Source organism: Leptonychotes weddellii, chromosome 7, assembly GCF_054177405.1.
Source record: "Leptonychotes weddellii isolate Sample4059 chromosome 7, ASM5417740v2, whole genome shotgun sequence".
Classification (NCBI taxonomy): domain Eukaryota; kingdom Metazoa; phylum Chordata; class Mammalia; order Carnivora; family Phocidae; genus Leptonychotes; species Leptonychotes weddellii.
The window spans coordinates 41,329,206-41,350,783 of NC_138375.1; the positions used below are offsets into that span (position 1 = coordinate 41,329,206).

At 44.9% G+C, this 21,578-nt stretch overlaps 1 protein-coding gene across 2 annotated transcripts in view; it reads left to right on the top strand.

The window, feature by feature from the left end:
• GRIA1 (glutamate ionotropic receptor AMPA type subunit 1) overlaps positions 1-21,578 on the top strand; it is a 297,774-nt gene that overhangs the window by 187,391 nt on the left and 88,805 nt on the right. For both annotated transcript variants that reach the window (XM_081826209.1, XM_081826208.1), the window contains exons 8-10: positions 5,803-5,907; positions 17,469-17,579; positions 18,302-18,508. In XM_081826209.1, coding sequence (XP_081682335.1) covers positions 5,803-5,907; positions 17,469-17,579; positions 18,302-18,508 — 423 coding nt within the window. The remainder of the gene's footprint in view (positions 1-5,802; positions 5,908-17,468; positions 17,580-18,301; positions 18,509-21,578) is intronic.

Genomic DNA, 21,578 nt, shown 5'->3' on the forward strand with positions numbered 1-21,578 from the left:
GAGACTCTTAATCTCAGGAAATAAACTGAGGGTTGCTGGAGTGGAGGGGGGTGGGAGGGTTGGGGGGGCTAGGTGATGGACATTTGGGAGGGTATGTACTATGGTGAGCGTTGTGAATTGTGTAAGACTAATGAATCACAGACCTGTACCCCTGAAACAAATAATACATTATATGTTGATAAAAAAAAAAAGAATCTACAATTACAAAAATTTATTGATGAATGAGACCTTAGAGATTACGGACTTCTATTTTCCCTTACTTTATAGATGAGGCAGCTGACCCAGAGTGGGCAGTGACTCATCCAGGGTCACACAGCAGCTGAGCAGCAGAGGCTGGAGGAGACTCCCATCCTGTCCCAGGCTCCTCCTCTGCCTCAGGCCTGTCCTGTGACCCCCTGTGCCTTTGCTTGTACATATTGAGCTCCGGGGCCTTCCACACAGTCATGGCCACTGTCAAGACATTTCACCTTCTAGACCCATCTCTTGAAAAGTCATGCCACTGGGAAGCAACTGTGTGCCCACAATAGATGGGGTAAGTCCCACTGACACTCAGTCCGTGGGTTGAGCGCTCAGGTCTCTGCTGCCCTAACCAATGGCTTTCAGGCCACACATTGGGAAGAGGCCTGTAGTGTTCAACTTGTGTGAGAACTGGGATGCATGTGACTTAGGTCTGAAGGAATAAGCCCATTGTTCTAAAAATAATGCTACTGACAGCTCTGATGTGTTGAGAGCTTCCTATGTACATGAGGTTCTCAACATACTTTATGTTTGAGCTCATTAAATCCTCACTATAATACTTGGAAGTAGCTAGTTTTATTAATTGTGCTTTATCAATGGAGAAAATGAGCTTCAGAGGTATTCTTTTAAATTTCCCAAAATTACGTAGCTGGTTAGTGGTGAAACAGTAAAACTGGAACTCCAACCCCCATCAACTTGCTACCTCACTGTGTGTATGTAACTGCTCTGATGTCTCGGAGGTCCAGCCCAGCAGGGAAGACACAGGGCTATGGCCCTGCCAGCAATAGCACATGGTCTTAAGTAGTATCTGGGCACCCCCATAACCCTCACCCTGCTGTAATTTCCCCAGCAACAGAGTGAAGATAATCAGCCTCCTGCCTGCCCTGTGCCTGACAGCCAGGGAGCCATTCAGAATAGTAATGAGCCCACGTCCTGGAAACCCCCAGTGCTCCAGGAAGAAGTGGACATTAGGGTGCCCATAAGTCAGCTTCTGGCTGGCAGAAAAGATCCAGCTCCCCAAGTCAGGCTCTTAGCGTTTGGATGTCATAGGCCCATTGAGGATATGATTTTTTAAAACTCTGGACTCTTTTTCCCAGAAAAATGCACACATGTAGATATCTATATTTTTGTATGACCAGGAGTCAGGGGATGATGTATACTCCTAGAAGCCCATCCCAGGACTTCAGATGAAGAATATCTGCCCTACATAATAATCAAACCTCTTAGTCTTTGTGTTTGCAATCTGTTAGCCAGTGATCAAGCTTATCAAGGTGAAGGTATCCCCAGCATTTTGCCAGGTGAGATCTGGGGTGGTGTGGGCAATAGGGGTGTAAGACACAGTTCCTGCCTTTCAGGACTCAAGACCCACTTTTGAATGGAAGACAAATTTGAGAAACACTAGCTATAAAGGTTAGATTAAGGGCTAAATAACATAGCCAAGCTCTCAGTCCTCTGGATGGTCACAGCAGAATGCCTTGACTGAGGAATGTGGACATCAGCAAGGCTTCCTATAAGAATGGGACTGGGGCTTTAAATAAGGTGATCATATAATTTATCATCAAAACTGGGACATTTATGAGTGAAAGAGAAAGCTATTATCAGTTATTCCAGAACAAGAGATATAGACTGGAACTGTCCCAAGCCAACTGAGACTGATGGTCATGAAAGCCTTAAAGGAAGGATAAATTCAAACAGAGTGGATTGGGCTTTGGAAGGTATGGAAGAGATATAAATGATATCCAGCAAGAGACTAGAGTCAGGATACAAGCAAAGACTTGTGGGCATCATGCTTGGCTGTTAGGGAGTTAGGAAGAGAAGAGCTAGGTTCTCACCATGGCTCCACCAAATTCTAGCTTGAAGATCTTGGACTAACTGCTCAACTTTTCTGGCTTTGATTTCCTCATCTCCTAAATGTATGTAATCCTCTTAGCACGCCTGCCTCATTGGCTTGTCACAAGGCTCCAAATAAATAAATAAATAAATAAATAAATAGAAAAAAAGAAAGAAGAATGTATAAGCTTCTTTGAACATGGGGGCAACTGAATGAGATAATTAAGGCCAAGTTATTCTTCCCATTGTGCAGGTGGAAAAGTGGGAGCTCAGAGGGGTCCTGAGACTTGCCCTGGCCAGAATAAACAGAATGTGGTCCACCGGGACCTAGTCCACAGGCCCTGATTTCCCGCACCCAGTGGGCACTCAGGAGGAGGGGCCAAGAGGATGAGATCCACCTGAAGGCAGCCACAACGAGGTTACAGAAGCCCTGGGTCCAGAGCATCTCTGCTGTCTCCCCCAGGAATAGGGGACGAAGAAATCTGCAGTGTTGATGCCTCAAACAGTGGAAACACCACCCGGCACTCCTCCAGCACCGGGCAGGAAAGAAAAGTTGTCCTTTAGCATCTCATTTGTGGTAGACTCTGAGCTGGCGCCCAGTACCACTTGCAGGAAACCACGGCTAATTCTGTTTTTCACAGAGGAAGCTGGCAGGCACCAGGATGGCAGCAGGAGTTTCAGCAAGCAAGAACTCAGTCTGACCCCAGTCTCCCTCGGATGGGTGATGGGGGCGATGAGGGCCAAGAATCTCAGCCCTGATGGATAGGACAGCAGTTTCCTGATTTGCCCAAAGTGGACGTTTCTGAGAAGCTGCTGCTTCTGACTCTAAGTTCCAACTGTCCACATAAATGGTGTGGGGCTGAGCCATTCGGTTGACCTCTCCTTGCTCTGCCATCATGGAAGGGTGATTCTGGGACATCTCCTTTCCCACCCTTTGATCTATTTCAGTGTGTATAAATCTTAGCTTCTCCAACTAGATGGTAAGAGCCTCCAGCTGCCCCAGACCTCTCATGACTTACTGTAAATCCTGAACCCAAGTGCCATAAGCTCCAAGTCTCAATAATCCTATCTGTAAAATGGACAAAATAACTGCCACTCTTGCTCCTTACTGGGTTTCTGTGAACGTCAAATACACATCCTCCTGTGAAAACACATGACAGTGCAAGAGTCCTTCAGGTAGGGGGCCTAGAATTCCACTAATGATTTTTTTGGAAACCGAGAAAGGCTTGTAAAAATGACAGTGACAAGACCTCCTTTTGTGCTGAGAGAGTTCCCTGCTCTGAGATAACAGCTTAGCAGACTCAAGGCTTCAATGTTAAAGTCATCTTATTTGCCCATACCTAACCCACCCTACGACCCCACAGTCAGAGTAGCAACCATCCTCGTCATCCTCATCATTCAAATAATGTACACTTTACATGGAACACTCGTGTCCAGGGAATACGCGAAGCACTTCCATTCTTTGAGGAGGAAACCAAGAAACAGTGGGGCTCAGTGACCTGCTCATGGCCGAGTCATTAGGCATGACCAGAGCATAGCTGGGGAAATGCCCAGCAGAAACAGCAGGTGGTAGTGGTAGGCACAGAGACCATACTGCTGTGCACATTTCAGAGCCTAGCAAGACAACATTGTCCCCTGTTTGAGAGGCCACTTGGCATCATCACTGAAGATACTGGAATATAGAAGAAGCCCTGGATTTTAGGCCTGCCTTTTACCCTGAAAAGTCTTAAGTCTGGAGCAAATCAGTTTACCTTCCAGAGGTTTGGTTTCTCCCACATAAAGGAAGATCATCTCTAAATGGCATACCTCATGAGTTCCTGTATATGGAGATGAATAGGCATGAAAGTGCTTCGTAAACATGAAATACTTGGCAAATGGTGGTAGTTATTATCGCCACTATTACTAACAATAAATAACAGCTGGCCTTCATTGAATACTCACCATGGGGCCAGCATCGATCATAAAATATCTCATTTAATCCTTAAAACAACCTTAAGACATAATTAACTCTTAATTGGTCCCATTAAACAAATGAGGAAACTGAGTCATAGAAATATTACACAATTTATACTAACATGCCATACTGATAATTGGTATGATACGTGAGACCAGGGCCAAAGCACAGATGCCCATTTGGATCATTAATGACACCCCTCCTTCTGTTTGGGAAAATTGGTCATCTGCACGTGTGTCTCAGTCTGTTTTCCCAAATGAGTTACATAAACCAGTACTTGGAACCGAATGAATGGGAAAGCCAGAGATGGGCAAGAGATGACCAAGGTGAGAAAGCAAACTTGCTGACAGATTGCAATGGCTCCATTCCTCTTATTTTTCCCAGGAGGATCTGTGTTTTGTTTTCTCTCTGAAAGGCAAAGCCAGTCTAGACTTTTCCAGAGTGAGGATTTTTCCACATTTCATCTGAGAGAGTGAAGAGCTTGTTGTATAATTTGTTCAGTGCTCTGGGCCTGTCATGGCCTCCCCACTGAGACTCCACACCAGAAGGTGATGAGAGGGTCATCCTCAGAGCCGTCAGTCTCCCTCCTTCCCTCCATCCCTCCCGCTCTGTCTCTCTCTCTTTCTGCTCCCCCACCCCTTCTCTCAAATACATACACACCCCAACTATTCTTATACCTTCTGAGGGCACAGGAGCTGGTCAGTAAGAAAAAGATAAAACCCTGTAAGTCTTCCTTTTGAGCTATTTGAAGGGGGAAATAAACAGTGCGGGGTCATAGGGCCGGGTTCCTGTTGGTGACAGGTAGACATTCACCTCCCTGGCCTTAGGCCACACTGATCTGAGAACACATGGTGGTGGGTCACCATTAGAGAATGTGCTTTCTTGTACCTGAGTAGATGACATACAGCAAGACTCATCCTTCACTGGAGGGTGGACCTGAGTGAGATTTATTGGTCATCTCCAGAGTGGCAGACTTGGCCCTAAAGCTCTTAAATCCCACATGCTGACCACTTGACCTTCTATATGATCTTGAAGATGTGAGGCCCCGAAAGTTTGATCTGACTCATTTGTGGAAAAGAAATCCCATGCAGCATATTTAGGGTTGAATGCAAATTTTGTTTTAACCAGCTGAGACTTGTTTAAAGCCCCGCATGCTCTGGTCTTAACATGAAGACAGGGCTGGAATTTTGGAAACTGGAGGCTTAGGTGAATCATCCAAGGTCACTCCATTTCCCAGGGTCAAATTCAGGTCTCCCAGTTCCCGGTCTTCGGATTCCCAAGTTTTTATTCCCCAGCCTCACACGGGAACTAAGAAACCATATTCAAGCCTCGCCTGAGGCATCATAAGGCCGGCTTCTTCTGACTCACCAGGGATGGCACACTGGTCCCTTTGCTTCACAGACCTCCTTCTGTTTCTCCACAAAAGGCGTGTGTCTGCAGGGCGGTGCCGCCCATGGTGTGGTCATGATGGGGGTGTCCTATTAGACATGGTGCAGAGATTTCTTCTCAGAATCTACTTTGATCCATGGTTACTGTTTGCCTAAGGCAACAGATGAACAAGGTTTTCAGGATGAATCTCAGTTTGGTTGGAAAGAGAACTGTGCTCTGATGGCGATGTCTGCTGTGGGAAAGGGAGTAGCGAGGTTTTTTGGTAGCCATATTATTCCAAGACCTCATCCCATGTAAACTTCTCAGGTTGTGGACTTTCGCTTCAGCAGAAAAAGCAAACAAGTGGGATTGGGACTTCTGAGTTCATGGTCACTACTTGGTTTCCTTTCCAGGTGCGGTTTGAAGGCTTGACAGGAAACGTGCAGTTTAATGAGAAGGGACGCCGGACCAACTACACCCTCCATGTGATTGAAATGAAGCATGATGGCATCCGAAAGGTAAAGGCCACCTTTGCTTCCATTTCACAGGAAGGAGAGGGCTGGGTGAAGCAGAGGGCCAGAGTGGAGGGCCTTGTGAGCCCATCTTTCCTGGACTGTATCTGCTTAAAGAGACTCAGGCAACAAGGATTCTAGACTCAGCTCTGCCACTAACCAGCTGGGACTTTGGGCAAGTCAGTTTCTTTCTCTGAGAATTAATTCACCCATCTGCAAAATGGAGATAAAAATCTCTACCTTTGTCCAGGGTACTAGTGAAGAACCCAAGGGTAGGAAAGTACTTTGAAAATATAAAGTTATAGATGTATGTGAAATGCTACTGCTTTCTCTGAGGGATTCTGAAGGACTTGAGAATGATGGTTATTGATGAAGTTAGGCCATTTTCTCCTGATCCACACATGATCACATCTACTCCATTTCCCCATGAAAGGAGTGAAAAATATGTGTGTGCATTTATGTATTAATATATAGTATATATGCATATTAATTTTTAGAATACATTCAAATCCTTGGAAAGGCATTCACAATTTTACCAGACCCTGTGTTCTCTGGCCTTTGCCATCTTCTCCACCCTTGACCTTGGACACTCACTCTCTTACTCTCATGACTCCAGTCATTCTGATCGACTTTCATTTCCTTGAATATATCTTGTTCTTCCTCACCTTGGAGGTTTCACACCTGTTCCCTCTACCTGGCACTCTGTCTACCCCATTCCCCTCTTTTTCTAGGCCAACTCCTCCTCAGCCTTGAGCACTGAGAGTAAACGTCACTCCCTAGGGAAGCCTTCCCTGGCCACCTTGCCTCATGGCGGCCTCTATTTTTCTGTCCACTGCCTCCATCACATTCTTTATTCCTTATGGTGTCACAATGCAGTGGTAAGAGGCATGGCATAGTCTGATAGAATGTTAGCAGAGTGCCATGGACCGGAATGTTGACTCTGGAATCCTGGAACTCAATCCTGGCACAGACTGCTTATCAGTCTGTGATTCTGGACAAGTTTTCGGGTCCTTCATGCCTTAGTTCTCTCATCTGGTATATGGGGATCACCATATATAATGCCAACCTCATAGGCTCATTGAGAGGATCACATGACCTCACATGTGCAAAAGTTCTAAGTGCTGGACCTGGCACATTGAAAGTTGGGTCTTTATCTCTCAAACTTAATGCTCTCTGTGCCTATGATGTCAAATACAGTTGCTACTAGCTGTGTATGGCTATTTAAATTTAATTTTTAATTAATCAAAATTGAAAAATCAGTCCCTCAGTTGCACTAGCCATGTGGTAAGTGCTCAAGAAGCCCCATGTGGCTAGCAGCTACCATCCTAGACAGCACAGATGGAGACCATTTCCATCATCGCAGAAAGTTCTACTGGACAGCTCTGCTTATGCTCTCTGCCCCCACCTCCCGCAAACCCAGATCCTTTGCTCTCTTATCTGGAACCCCACCCTCCATGTCTATCTTACCACATCCCATTCACCAAGGCTGTATTCATTTCCTATTGCTGCTGTAACTAATTACCTCAAACAGTGGCTTACAAAACACAAATTTATCATAGATCACAAGTCATACTGGGGACTCCCTGGGCTAAAATCGAGATATTAGCAGGGCTGTGTACCTTCTGGAAAATCTGTTTCTTTGTCTTTTCCACTTTCTTCTAGAGACCGCCCATATTTCTCAGTTCCTGTTACCTTTCCTCATCCTCAAACCAAGCAATGTCGTATCTCTCTGACCCTTCTCCCATCCTCACATCTTCTCTCTGACCACAGCCAAGAAAGGTTCTCTGCTTTTAAGAACCATGTAGTTAGTTTGGGCCCCCCCAGATAACCCGGGATAATCTCCCCATCTCAAAGTCTATAACTTTAATCACATCTGCAATGTCCCTTCTGCCATGTCAGTTTCTGGGGAAGGGGCATGGACATTGTCAGGGGGGCCACAACCCTGTCTACCACAAAGGCCAGGTTTCATTGTCTCCTCTGTTATCATGCCTTCCACACCCTATAGAAGCCATCTCCTGACCTTTTGTGTTCCCACAGTACATTTGACTCCCCAGGACATCAGCACAACATCCCCTGTTGCAGGGCTATTTACACATATCCCATTCTCCTTCCTTGACTGTGAACATTTTGAGGGCCCAGAACCCATTTCCCACCTTCTACTGGGCACACATTAGGACTCAGCTACCATAGGCCCACTACCTGTGCTAACTTTCAGCAGGTGCCAACCAAGGGCTCCCTATCTGGCTATGACCATAACCATTAGGGGCCTAACCACTTCCCAGCAAACCTTTGGCATGGTGATTGCACAAGGGCATTGTCCTTGGGGAATAAATTTACTGCAAGTGATGCTCATTCCAGAAATAGTCCAAGTCTGAGTTAATTTCTCTTATCCCCTGTTCTTCTGACTCCTGCTCTGGAAAAGACATCTGCTAGGTTACTTAGCTCTTATAATCCTCAATTTCCACATCTATAAAATGGAAACATATCATGTATGCACTGGCACCTGATCCTTGTTCAGTGAAAGTTACCTAGGTGAGTGGTTACTGACAGGTATGGCCAATGGCAAGGAGGTAGCACGTGACTAAAGTCTGAACACACTGGGATGACTTATTTATCTTTTTCAAAGCATTCTGTTCTTTGGTGTGATTGTGAAGAATATCAGCCTTCATGATATAGCTTTCCTTTTCTAGATGGATTAACTGAGGCAGGCCAGCCCAATAGGCTGCCTAAGGTCTCACAGTGAGCTATGAATAAATGGGGACCTTAATTTAGGCCCCATGACTCTCCAGGCCACATTCATCTTGCTGTAGCCAGTGTCACAACTAAATGGCTCAAGTGACACAATTGGAACATTTTCAATGACTGGTGGGGGGCGGGGAGTGGCGAGCTCAGAGTATTTTAATGCCCTTAGAAGGGACACCAGTTATGTGACCTCCTTCCCAGACCATCTTCCTCTCAGATGCAGAGAAGGGGTGGTGTCACCCCCTGCAGTGTACATGAAAACATAAAAGTAGTTCTTTTGTGGAAGGCCTTGGGCAGGCAAGCAAGTTTCTCCTACGTATAAAATTGTTGACTATGGTTGGACCTGGGCTCTCTCCCTCAGAATCCTCAGAATGGCCTATTTCCCTCAGGGAAGAAAAAAATACTATTTCCTGGTGGACAAAATTGGCATGTGTCTACTAACAGTTGTGTGTTTGTCAGAATTAGAACATGGATGTTATCCAGTTCTTTTCCCTCCAGGGTAATGGGGTGGTTGAAAATAAAGCCAGATTCTTCTCTACACATGAGCAGCAGGCTAGATATATTGGGGACATAATGGTGATGAGATAGAGACGAAGAGAAGGCAGAGGCTTCTATCCTGGCCCTGCTGTTACCCAGGGGGGTGGCCTTAACTTCTCTGAAGTTAAGAAATGAATGAGAGGTGCTGGGCTATGCAACCCCAAATTCCTCTCTGCCCTGATGCCTTGGATGCCAATCCATGTGACTGCATCTTCATCAGCCTCACCCCTGCAGTCATATTGTCCATCTCCTGGCTGGACTTCGGCTTCCTCGGAGCAAGAGGGGTTAGGGACCGCCCCCAGCTGCCCATTGGTGCAAACTTCCCCAATCACTCCTCCTGGGAACAGGGGTCTCAGCACTTTGTGTTGACCCTAAACCTCATCAGAGACTGTGGGGAGCCCCCTCATCTCCTCAAGATTTGCACTTCATCAAGAATTCTCCTCAGGGGGCGCCTGGGTGGCTCAGTTGTTAAGCGTCTGCCTTCTGCTCAGGTCATGATCCCAGAATCCTGGGATCGAGCCCCACATCGGGATCCCTGCTCAGCGGGAAGCTTGCTTCTCCCTCTCCCACTCCCCCTGCTTGTGTTCCCTCTCTCGCTGTGTCTCTCTCTGTCAAATAAATAAGTAAAATCTTAAAAAAAAAAAAAGACTTCTCCTCAGGAGGGGAGGCACCATAGCAAGATCAGCGGTTCTCAAACTTCAGGAAATAGAAGAACTACCTGGAGGCCTTGTTAAAAAGTATAGATTCCTGGGTCCCAACAGCTGGACACTCTACTTTTAGAGCACAGAGATGAGGCTCAGGAATGTGCGCATTTAAAAAGCCTGCTCCCCAAGCTAGGAGGCTCATGGTGCTCTAGGTGGTTGGGTGAGAAACACTGGCAGAATGGTTATGAGCTTGGGCTTTGGAGGCACACAGGCCAGGACTTGAGTCTCTGCTCTGCTCTTCGCTAGGCACATGACCTAAAACAAGTTATTTCACCTCCCTGGACCTCAGTTACATCATCTCCTCCAAAAGGGGGGTAAGATCCTGACCTTCACAGGGTTGCTGTCGGAATTACAGGTAACAGTGCCTCCTGTCCCCACTGCTTGCAGTGAGGGATTCAGAAACTAGCACCTGCCATGGAGTGGATGTTTAGCACGCTTGCTTTGTTTGTTTCAACCTCCTTCTTTAGGCCACAGGGATTTTTTTTTTTTTTTTTTTTTGTCAGCCTTGAGTTTGTGTGAATCAGACCATACAAGCCCATGGAATGGATAAATCACCAAACAGAAAGAACAGAGTAACCTTAAAATCCATGAGCAAATGGCTGCGCTTTATTTTTTAGATCCCGAGGCTATTTTTCAACTTACTTTCTAACGACTAAATTCTTGCCTAGACTGTGGGCTCAAGCATCCTTTGTTTAAAGGGAATCTGACTTTGAGAAAATCAATTCCCCCCGATCTATGGCTTCAGGCCTTTTACTCAATCAGCCTCCTAGCAAAGTAATTTCTTAGATTCAAGAGTGACCTACTTGTGTTCGTTTTGGTGAACATTACATGGCCTTACCTGATATACGTAATAAAGAGGAGCTGCTGCTTCTTGATTTGGGGCCTCAGGGACACTCTCCTGATCTTCTGGCCTATATCCTTGGCACTGATATGCCAACACACCCTCTAGGTATCTGGGTCCAATCTGACATCCCACTGAAATGTGCACATTTCCAAGCACCCATCCGTCATACATTTAGCGGCTCCAGATGCCAAAATTGTCACTGGCTCTGCTGAAGCTGACTCCTCAGGAAATCTTGTTCACCAGTGGGTACTGATTTAGATAGAGATCTCTGTCCAAGATCTAAAATATGTGGTCAAATTCAGGTAAGATCACAAATTCTGATAAGTGACTGCCAAGAGAGAAGTGTAAGGAAAGTACTCTTTTCATCACGGGAGCAGCATTGTGAATTTAACCATCTTTACCATCATCATTGGTCCTGTAGCTATCTTCCGACTTGACTGCAGGCATCTACTTCTCATTGCAACTTGACTTGAGTCCCCCTGCCCTGCCCTGCCCTCCCCAACTTTCTTTTCCCCGGTTTTGCCCCTCTGTGTAACTGCAGAGGACAGCATGGGCAGGAAAGCAAACTAAAGTGACACGAAGTTCTGCTGATGTCAAAAGTAATCTAAAGAATTCACACCTGTACCTCTGAAACAAATAATACATTATATGTTAAAAAAAAAAAAGAAGATAGTAGGAAGGGAAAAATGAAGGGGGGGAATTGAAGGGGGAGATGAACCAGGAGAGACTATGGACTCTGAAAAACGAACTGAGGGTTCTAGAGGGGAGGGGGTGGGGGGATTGGTTAGCCTGCTGATGGGTATTAAGGAGGGCACGTTCTGCATGGAGCGCTGGGTGTTATACGCAAACAATGAATCATAGAACACCACATCAAAAACTAATGATGTAATGTATGGTGACTAACATAATAAAATAAAAAAAATTATATTAAAAAAAAAAAAGAATTCACAGCCCTCCATTCCATAGGATCTTTGGAAGTTTTTCTATAAATCCTGGCGACCCAACTTTGGACATGCCGAATCCTCTAAGACATCACTTCAACCCAACCACCTCTCTATATTTCCACCCAGGAAATAGACCCCAGAGCCCAGGCCATCTCCACACCTGCCTAGACGTGTTCAGGACCCTCCTGACCTGTCACCACTGAGTTCCAACAGAGGCTGTGTGACCCACAAAGCCTGAAACATTCACTGTCTGCTTCTTTACAGATGAAGTTTGCTGACCGCTGGTCTGGATATATATTGTCTTTCTTCCCCTCTTCTCTTCCTCCCTGCCACTAAAATGTCAGCTCTCTAAAAGCAAGGACCATAGTTGTGTTATTTATTATCTCCTCAGGGCCTGCAATATATTGACACATAGTAAGCACATGCAAATAAGTGGTTGTTTATTAAATGAGTGGGCAGTTGATTGGATGTTGCTGAGCAACCAGAGTGCCTACTATTCTGGCCCATATTTCCATAGATCTGCCAGCAGATATGAAAAAAAAAAATGCTGGCAACTTTGAAATAACACTTAAAGCAGAATTCAAAGTCCTACATAAACGTATTAAGTTCAAATCCTTCAAGTGCGTTAGTTAAGATAACCCTAGGTGCTGTGACAGATAAACTCTGAATTCTTAGCTATTTAATGCAATAGATGTTTAATTCTTATTCACCTGGTGGCCAGTTTTGGGGCCGAGGGCCCCGGTTGAGATTCAGGCTTACAGAGACTCCACTGTCTGCTTGCATCTTTCTGGCTGTCAACATCTAGCTAACAGATGAGGAAGAACCTGCCCCGGAGATTTGGGGGAGTCAGGCTAGGAGACATGTGCATGACTTCTGCTCTATTCCACTGGCCAGAACCCAATCACCTGGCCCACCTAGATGCCAGGCAGGGTGGGAATTGCAACTGCTGGCTAGGGAGCCACTTCCCACCAATACCTCTATGCTAGGGAAAGAGAGCAAGAATCCTTGCTGGTCATTTAGTTGTCTTAGCCACAAAAGGCAACTGACTTTTTAAAAATATATTATAACGGGTCTCATTTTTGGAGGTGCCGGACTGTGGCTGTAGAGACAGCCAAGAGATACAAATGTGTAAATCTGACTTGCTAGCTGTGCAAGGTAGATCAATGGAATTTACTCTTCTATAATCATCTCTTCTTAGACTTCATTCACTCAAAAAAAAAAAATCTGATCTAACATCTAGACTCATTTCCTACATTCAAAGAGTCTTTAGAGGTAGATGGAAACAGGAGATCAAAAATTATAACTGGCCCCAGGAGAAGACCTCTCAGTATTAGAATTGTTTAAATCCCCTCCTGAATAATGGGCCCCATTCTTTACCCAACCACTAGCTCTGATTTTCTTTCAGATAGAATCAAAGATCCTGCATATCCTCAGCAGAGAATCAAAGTGCTATATAATAATCCAACCCATTTCTCTAAGAAAGGGAAATTTGCTCTCATCTCTGACGTGCAGTGTCTCTTCAAAAATCTGTGCCAACTTTCTTTTCATCGAACTGTGGAATCAGATTTCTCAGCCTGTTAGCTTACGTGAGGTGCAAGCTGGGCTTTGGCATCACCCCGCTCTTCTGACTGGCAGTATTGTTTTATTTCCCTACATAAAATAAACTTGTTTATAACATTTAACTATTCCTCTGGCTTTTGATATCAAAGAAACTATATAAGCCAAGCTATACAATCATTTTTATAGATCCCAACTTAACATTAGTGCCATGATACTAGCTTTGAAGGACCACTATCTTTAAAAATTAAAGTCTCTTTCTAAGCCATATAAATCTGGTCTACACAGATTTATCTTGCTCCCCCCCTTATCAAAATAACATGGGATTTTAGAGCACTGTTTTGTGGTTTGGGGAGCACTTACCCTAGAACATTCTACATGTAAAGAGGGTTACTTTGCCAAATGAATTTAAGAAATGCTCTATAATATATACTTCTTTTGGTGATTGACAATTTCAAAAGTAAATTGATCTGGAAATGTCTTATACCACAGAAACTTGTTAGCTTTCAACTAGGCATTATCCAACTGAAATCATTTTTTAGTTTACTGACAACTTAATATGAGCCACACACTATGCTCATTGTTGTACATGCATTAACTCATTTAAGCCTCAGCAGCCCCGAGAGACAGATACTCTGTATCAGATACTCAGACACTTTTGATGTATCTGTTCTACAGAGCAGGATTTAGGGCCCAATGAGGTCAGGTAACTGGCCCTAAGGTTAGAAATTAGGAAAGTCTATCTCTTAAACCATGTCTTTCTATGCCAGAGATTAATGTCTTGACTATCAAGCCCCCACTTTAAAAAATAATACTTAATAATACACTAGATTTTAGAGAAATTAGTTGCCTGTCAAAAGAAGCAACTTGCTCTATAATGACGGTTTGAGTAGGAGCCTCTAAACCTGTGGCTAGTTGTGAAGAAAGAAAGAAGAAAGAAGAAAGGAAGGGAAGGGGTGGGAAAGGGAGGGAAGGGAGGGGAGGGAACGGAAGGGAAGGTGGAGAGGAAGGAAAAGGGAATGAAAACCCCTTAGCATCATCTATGGGGGGGAAAAATTACATTTGCCAGCCCCTCTCCCAAGTTTGTATTGATTATATTAAATAATCTAACCTTTGGGGTTGATGCCCTGGCTTCTATGCCCTGCCACTAATCTGCTATATAATCAGTGTAAGTTAAATCATTTGATTTCCCCAAGCTTCCATTATCCCATCTGTAAAACAGAGAAAATAATCCCAAGCCTGTCTGTGCTATTTGCATGTCACGAAGAGCAAAAGAGTTAAATGTTGTGAAAGTACTTTCGGAATTTTTTAAAACTTGCATAGTGATATACTACAATAGTGGTTTTAAACATTTTCAGCCAGAGGGCTCCTTGTTAAAGGGAATCCCAATATGTGAAAGAGCTAAAAAGCAGAGCTGACAGTTTTGAAGGAGGGATGAGGAACCAGGAGCTCTCCCCCCAACTTTCTGACCCCTCACCCACCTCCCATGAAAGTGGGGAAAGGTCTCCACAGATGCCCCAGGGTTCCAGGGAGCACTGGCCTAGCAAAGTGAGGGAGGCAAGACTGCATCCTGGTTTTGCACAAGGCCCATGGTCCCTCTCTATAAAAGGAAGGGGTTGGCATAAGAGACTCTTAATCTCAGGAAACAAACTGAGGGTTGCTGGAGTGGAGGGGGGTGGGAGGGACAGGGTGGCTGGGTGATGGACATTGGGGAGGGTATGTGCTATGGTGAGTGCTGTGAATTGTATTAAGACTGATGAATCACAGACCTGCACCCCTGAAACAAATAATACACTATAATTAAAAAAAAAAAAAAAAGGGAGGGGTTGGAAGAAATGATTCTTCATGCCTCTTCCAGCTCTGACATTCTGGAAATCTGAGTTTCTGGTGCTTGTGTCATACAAGAGAATGTCTCCTTCAGTGCTGACCAAAAGTGCCTCACACAGGCAACATCGTGCATGTGCCTGCACTGAGGGTAGATCTTGACCCAGTGTCCTGAGAGACAGGCCTCTGAGCTGTCTCAGCACCGACAGGGTCTACTGTCTCCATGTTGGAGGTACACATTCTCTTAACAAACATTTCCTGAGCTTCTCTGTGAAAGAATATGCTGTGCTAAGAAAGGCATTCTAGAAGGAATAGACCTCTAGCTTTGTCCACCAGGAGCCCACAGCACCGTGGAGAGATGGGGATGGACATACAAACAGCCAGACCACAGGGGATCCCCAGTGGAGACCTACTTGAGGCACTAAGGGTGGGCAGGCAGCTCCCTAGAGCACCATAGGGAATGGCCCTGCAGTCAGTCTTCTCGGCTCAGATCCTGGCTCTGTGACTCTCCACATCTCCGTTTCTTCACATTTAAAATGGGAATGATAATTAAGTATCCACTTCATAGGTTTTTGTGAGGTTGGAAGAAGTTAAAACATAAAAAACACTTAGGAGAGTGCCTAAAACCCAGGAAGCACTCACTGTTAACTAAGATGATTCCCAATCCAGAGCCAAGTCCCCTGGTAGCAAGAACAGCATAGCCACTTTCCAGCTGCATCACCTTGGGCAAGTTACAAACTCCCTTAAGCCAAATGAAATGGCACAAAAACTTTAAAACACTCAGCATCTGACATAGAAAGAACATAATCAGTGTTGGCAATTATCATCATTGTTGTTAATGGCAGTGAGATCACAGAGAGAATTGCTTCTTTCCAACCGAGGGAACAGGGAAAGACATCAAGGTGACAGTGCTATTTGAGTTGACCACTGGCCCGTGCCTCAACTCTGGGAGCCTGAGCTGAGTTCTGGCACGTGGGAGGCCTGCTCATCCCTCTGCATATGCACTTCCAGTTCTCTTTCCCTTACCCTACATCTACAGGCAGCAGAATGACCAAAGAAAAAACACAACAGTCTAACGATAAATAGAGACAGAGACAGAAGTGTGTATTTGTGTGTATATGTGTATTAGCCATACCATTCTGCTCTTCCCAAACCTTCCATGACTCCCTGTTGCCTTTAGGATAAAGTCTGTACTTTTTAGCCTGGCATTCAAATCCATCTGCTACCCAGACCCACATGCCCGCTGCCCTGTTGGGCTAACCCTATCTTCTACCCAGGAGCCACTGAACTTACAGATCTAGGCAGAGTCCTGCCTTCACATTTTGACACATGTTCAAGTTCTCTCCAACCTGAAAGGCTTGGGCCCAACCTGTCCATCCTTCATGATCTCGTGTGTTGCATGTGTCATCTCTTTCCAAATAGGCTGGGGGACTTCTCAGGAGTAAGGACTACCTCTTAGACTTTTGTATCTCTCTCAACCCGCCATACAGTACTCCCAGTGTTTTAGCTCAGAGCCTTGCACACAAGAGGGACCCAATAAATATTTGCTGAAAGACCTTGGAAAATGAGCCAGTATAAATAACCTACTGATTGGGCGCCTGGGTGGCTCAGTTGGTTAAGCGACTGCCTTCGGCTCAGGTCATGATCCTGGAGTCCCGGGATCAAGTCCCACATCGGGCTCCCTGCTCGGCGGGGAGTCTGCTTCTCCCTCTGACACTCCTCCCTCTCATGCTATCCTTCTCTCTCCCTCTCAATAAATAAAATCTTTAAAAAAATAAATAAATAAATAAATAAATAAATAACCTACTGATTAAAAAATAATAATAATAATGTTTTCAGCCAGTATTTTTAGGCACTAATATATCCTCAGTATTATAAGAGTTTATAATTAGAAATAAGAGATATAAATGGTAAAAATAACCATCACCTAGGAAGTTAAATCTAGATGGAACAGTTAATCTAAAAAGAAAGCAAAAGGAATATAATTTTTAAAATGTATGTTTCCAACTACCATTCAGAATGAGCTCAGGAAAAGAAGGGTTAATAGGCAGGGAGGAAAAAGGGGTTTGACCTGTAAACAACTGCAGGGAATTCAATTTCCACAGCCCTGGCTTGCATTGTACAAAATAGTTCAGCTGCTTTAACAGTTAAGCCTGCCCCGCTCAAAGGGGGCAATTTCCAGGCTCAGCCCCTCATGGTGAGGATGTTCATAAGGGTGGGGCTGGGAGGACCTGGAGAGCATTTTACCTCTCCTTGTTTTTATCTACCAATACTTTAGAGCCTGGTGTGTCCAGTATTGTATGGTGTGATCCTGAGGCCCTTGCTTTTTGGTCTGGTGTTGGCTGGGTGGTCCACAGTAGGCCAGTCCTGAGGAACCTGGCTCATCTGATGTCACCACCTTCCTCTCCTTAACAGATTGGTTACTGGAATGAAGATGATAAGTTTGTCCCTGCAGCCACCGATGCTCAAGCTGGGGGGGACAATTCAAGTGTCCAGAATAGGACATACATCGTCACTACAATTCTAGTGAGTACTCAGTCCTTCATCGAGGTTATCTGGGATGCAAGCTAAACCAGCACAGAGGTTTTCCCCAGGAGCAAAACGTGGTCACTCTTCTTGCCAAAACTGTCCCATAGGTAGAAAGAGGGAGTGGAAAAAGGAAGAAGTCAGAGATGCTGTTTTCAGTCTGGCTTTGCCATGATTTCACTTTGTATCCTTGGGTAAGTCACTTACTCCCTCCTTTGAGCCACAGTTTCCCCATATATAAAACATAATGGTGAGACTGAATTATGGTGGTTCTCAGACTTTACATTCCCTCAGTAGAAGCCATTTTCAAAGAAAGTTTCCTTAAGCCCATAACTCTAGGTGCTTTATATCCACTTTAAGTGGAGCTGCTGCCCATTCTCAGTGACTGACCACGAGAAAGCTGGAGACTGTTCAGGGTCTACTTTCCCAGCATAGTGCCCCTAGAGGTACCTCCAAAAAGTACAAGAGCACCTAGAACATAATTTAAAAAGCTGAGCCCTACATCTCAGTGATGAAATATTCTTATTTTAAGAGTTTGCTTCCTTAACCCAAGAAGTCTTATAATCGAGGGAGCAGAAATGCAGGACATAGATTTAGGGACTTAGAGCGACTTCTCCAAAGTTAACCAATGTTGGTGAAATCCTCCTCTGCCAGGCCAAAGTCCTCCTTACCTCTGAGTGGACCCACAACCCAAGTTCTCTCTCCCCCCATTTCTCCACCAGGAAGATCCTTATGTGATGCTCAAGAAGAATGCCAACCAGTTTGAGGGCAATGACCGCTACGAGGGCTACTGTGTAGAGCTGGCAGCAGAGATTGCCAAGCATGTGGGCTACTCCTACCGTCTTGAGATTGTCAGCGATGGAAAATATGGAGCCCGTGACCCTGACACCAAGGCTTGGAATGGCATGGTGGGAGAGCTGGTCTATGGAGTAAGTTCTCCACAGGGCGGGGAATTAGAGGGCAGAGACAGGATTTGACAGAAAGTCATTTGGTGATTGGCTGGCCCTGCCCACAGATACTGTTGGACCCCTTAACTTAGTATTGTTGCTGCCAAAAAGATGAGGGGTTCAAAATCCATTATCTTAAGACATTCTCTGCTCAAGGTTCCTGGTCCCAGCTTGCTCAGCCAAACTCAGCTCACTCTTGTGACTTCGGTTGATGATCATCTAATACAGGTGACCCCTGAGCTTCAGATCCAGTTTTCCCAAGGCAGACTGCTAAGTCGCCACTTCCCTGCTCAAAGTCATTTATGGCCCCGCCATGTAAATTTCTTCACTGGGGTCAGATGCATCCTGGATCCAACCCAACTTTCTAGTCATTCACCCCAATACTCCCTCTCTTGTACCTTCCACTTTTGCCAAACTACCCGAAGTCATTCTGTTCTGTAGAGTGCTTACTTCTATTCAGCACCCCCAAAGACCTGTCCTTCCTCCAAAATCTGTATCAAATATTGCTTTTTCCAAGGTGTCATTTCCTTCCCCCCATAATAGGTATAAACTCTCCTTTGTAAGTGCTCTTGCTTTCCCCTGTAGGATTTAGTTTCTTCTTCTATTATGGCTAACCCCACCTTGTATAATAGTTATCTGTGTAATAGGAGTAGATCTCTCTGTCTTTATATCACTCACTACACTTGAAATAACACCATGCACAATTGCTATAAAATCTTCAATAAGTTGAAGCAGTTTTGAGAAGCCACTGAATGCCTGAATTGCTTTAAGTATGTAAGGAATCACCAAGAAGTAAAAGATCTGATCCCTGTCCCCAAGGATCTTAACATTTTATAGGATAGAAAATACAATGAGAGAGAATAGTAAAAGATAGCATAGTTCAAGGATCAGGCAAGAGGCTAACATGAGTTTGTCTAGCCCTCAAGAGGGATATGGAACCTGAAAAGTGGCCATGTTCAAATAGAGAGAAGGGCAGCCCAGGAGTTTCTCATGATGGAAATAAGAAAGAGTGAGAAAACACTGGTTGCTTGTGCAGAGAGCTCAGACTGAGTAGTCAGGGCTACGTTTGAGTAAGAAATGACATGGGGAAGAGTGGATTGATTCAGTGGGCACTGGGATATGATGAAGATACTTGAGCAGAGAAACAACAAAAGGCAACATAAGTCAGCCACCACTTGCAGGAAATTGTGCAGAAATTGAAGGCTGCAAGCTGGGTCTCTGAACAGAAGCATATGCTGAGTCCCAGGTTGATGTTGAGTTTCCAGTCAGGATGAAGCAACCATTTAGGTTAAATCTCATCATCCCATGTCAGGACAATAGGAGTCATGATGGCCTTGAGAGCCACACAAAGGGAATTCAAAGGAGAGGTGGGATAAGGAAAATCTTCCACAGGAAAAGTGGCTTTTGAGATGACCTGGTAAGATGGTTAATGAGTTGAGGAGGGGGATGGGCTTCTACCCTTTCTCCTCCCTCTACTCTCTCACCTTGGGAAGCTCCACTGATGACAGAGACCCAGATGGTTAACGCTGCATCTGGAGACTGGTTTCCATGGGAACCTCCACCAGCATTCATCTTCACCCTCATCCCATGGAACGCAGTTCCCTTAGCAAAAGGCCTGTGATCCAGGCATAACAATGGTACGATCCTCCTGATGTCAAGCTCCCCAGTAGCCAACAGTCAGTGATGGGTCACTGACTCATCCATAAGAAACCAGAGTTACTTTTGATGCCCCAGGGCCCGTCCTTCCCCATCCATCCTCTCCCCTCTATTGGCCCTATCTTTCTGCGCAGTATAAACTATATTCTGAAGACTCTGTGATGGGCCCAATTCAGTACTCATCCTTGATTTTTGGTCTGGCTTTCTTTTTCTGTCTCCCTGAGGAAGAATGGAGGAGATTAAGGAAGCATCTATCAGCCACAAACAACTAGAAGGTTGGACAAAACTCATTCGGAGGCCTCTAATTATTATTTCTGTGCCTTTTAAATAGCTAAGCCAATCAAGGTTTCTCATCTTCCTTTTGTTCCCTCTTGTTCTTCTCAAAAATTGTAGTAGTAGTCTTACTATGGATAGTATGTGCCAGGTGCCATGCGAAATGCTTTACCCACATTATTTCACATACTCCTAACAACCCCATAAGATATATATAATTACTTTTCCACATTTTATAGATAAGGACACAGAGCCCCAGTGGGGGGTGGGTCATTTGGCCAAGGACAGCTAGTAAAAGCAGAGTTGTGACATGTAGCCTTGCTTTCAGCTGCACGCTGGGTCCTACTGCCTCGATAGAAATCATACCATCCGAGCACTAGACTGTAAGGCCACTGTTAACTGGGAATGAGAATAGCAATAGCGTCTGCATTCTCAGATGCAGATTCACACACTGCAATGGAGTTTCTGTTTCTTGCATGGGTATGGCTTTGGGCTCGATTCACGGGTGACTTCTCTGCCTGTCCTCTGTCTCGGTGAAGCAGAAATAGAGTGAGTTTTGCAGACAGACACCTAGATTTGAGTTCCAACTCTGCCTACTGGCTACACGACTCCTACAGGTCACTCAACTCCTGAAAAACAGAGAAAGTGAATGCCTTATCCTAGGGCTGGGGTGGGGAGTTTACCTATACAGTGCCTGGCTCAGAGTCGATCTCCGTCCCTTATGATCCCTTATGGTTTTCGTCGCATGTTGCTTTTACCTACAGCATCAAAACTGTTTACTCGGTCCCCAGGATTGTTTCCAGACATCACATATTTTGTCTGGGGCGCTCCTAGGTCAGTGGTTCTCAAAGTGTGATGTCTGGACCAGGAGCATTAGCATCACTGGGGAACTTATTAGAAATGCAAACTCTCAGGTATCACTCTCAGATCCAGAAACTCGGCCACCTGTGTTTTTAAAATCCCCCAGGTGATTGTGATATATGCTCAACTTGGAGAGCCACTGTCCTAAGAACTCAGTTTAAGTAAATAATTTTGAGTTTCTAAAACGCTTACACTTCACAGTATTCTCACATATTTGAATTCTTTTGATCCTCACAAAACAATCCTATCAAATAGGTAAAGC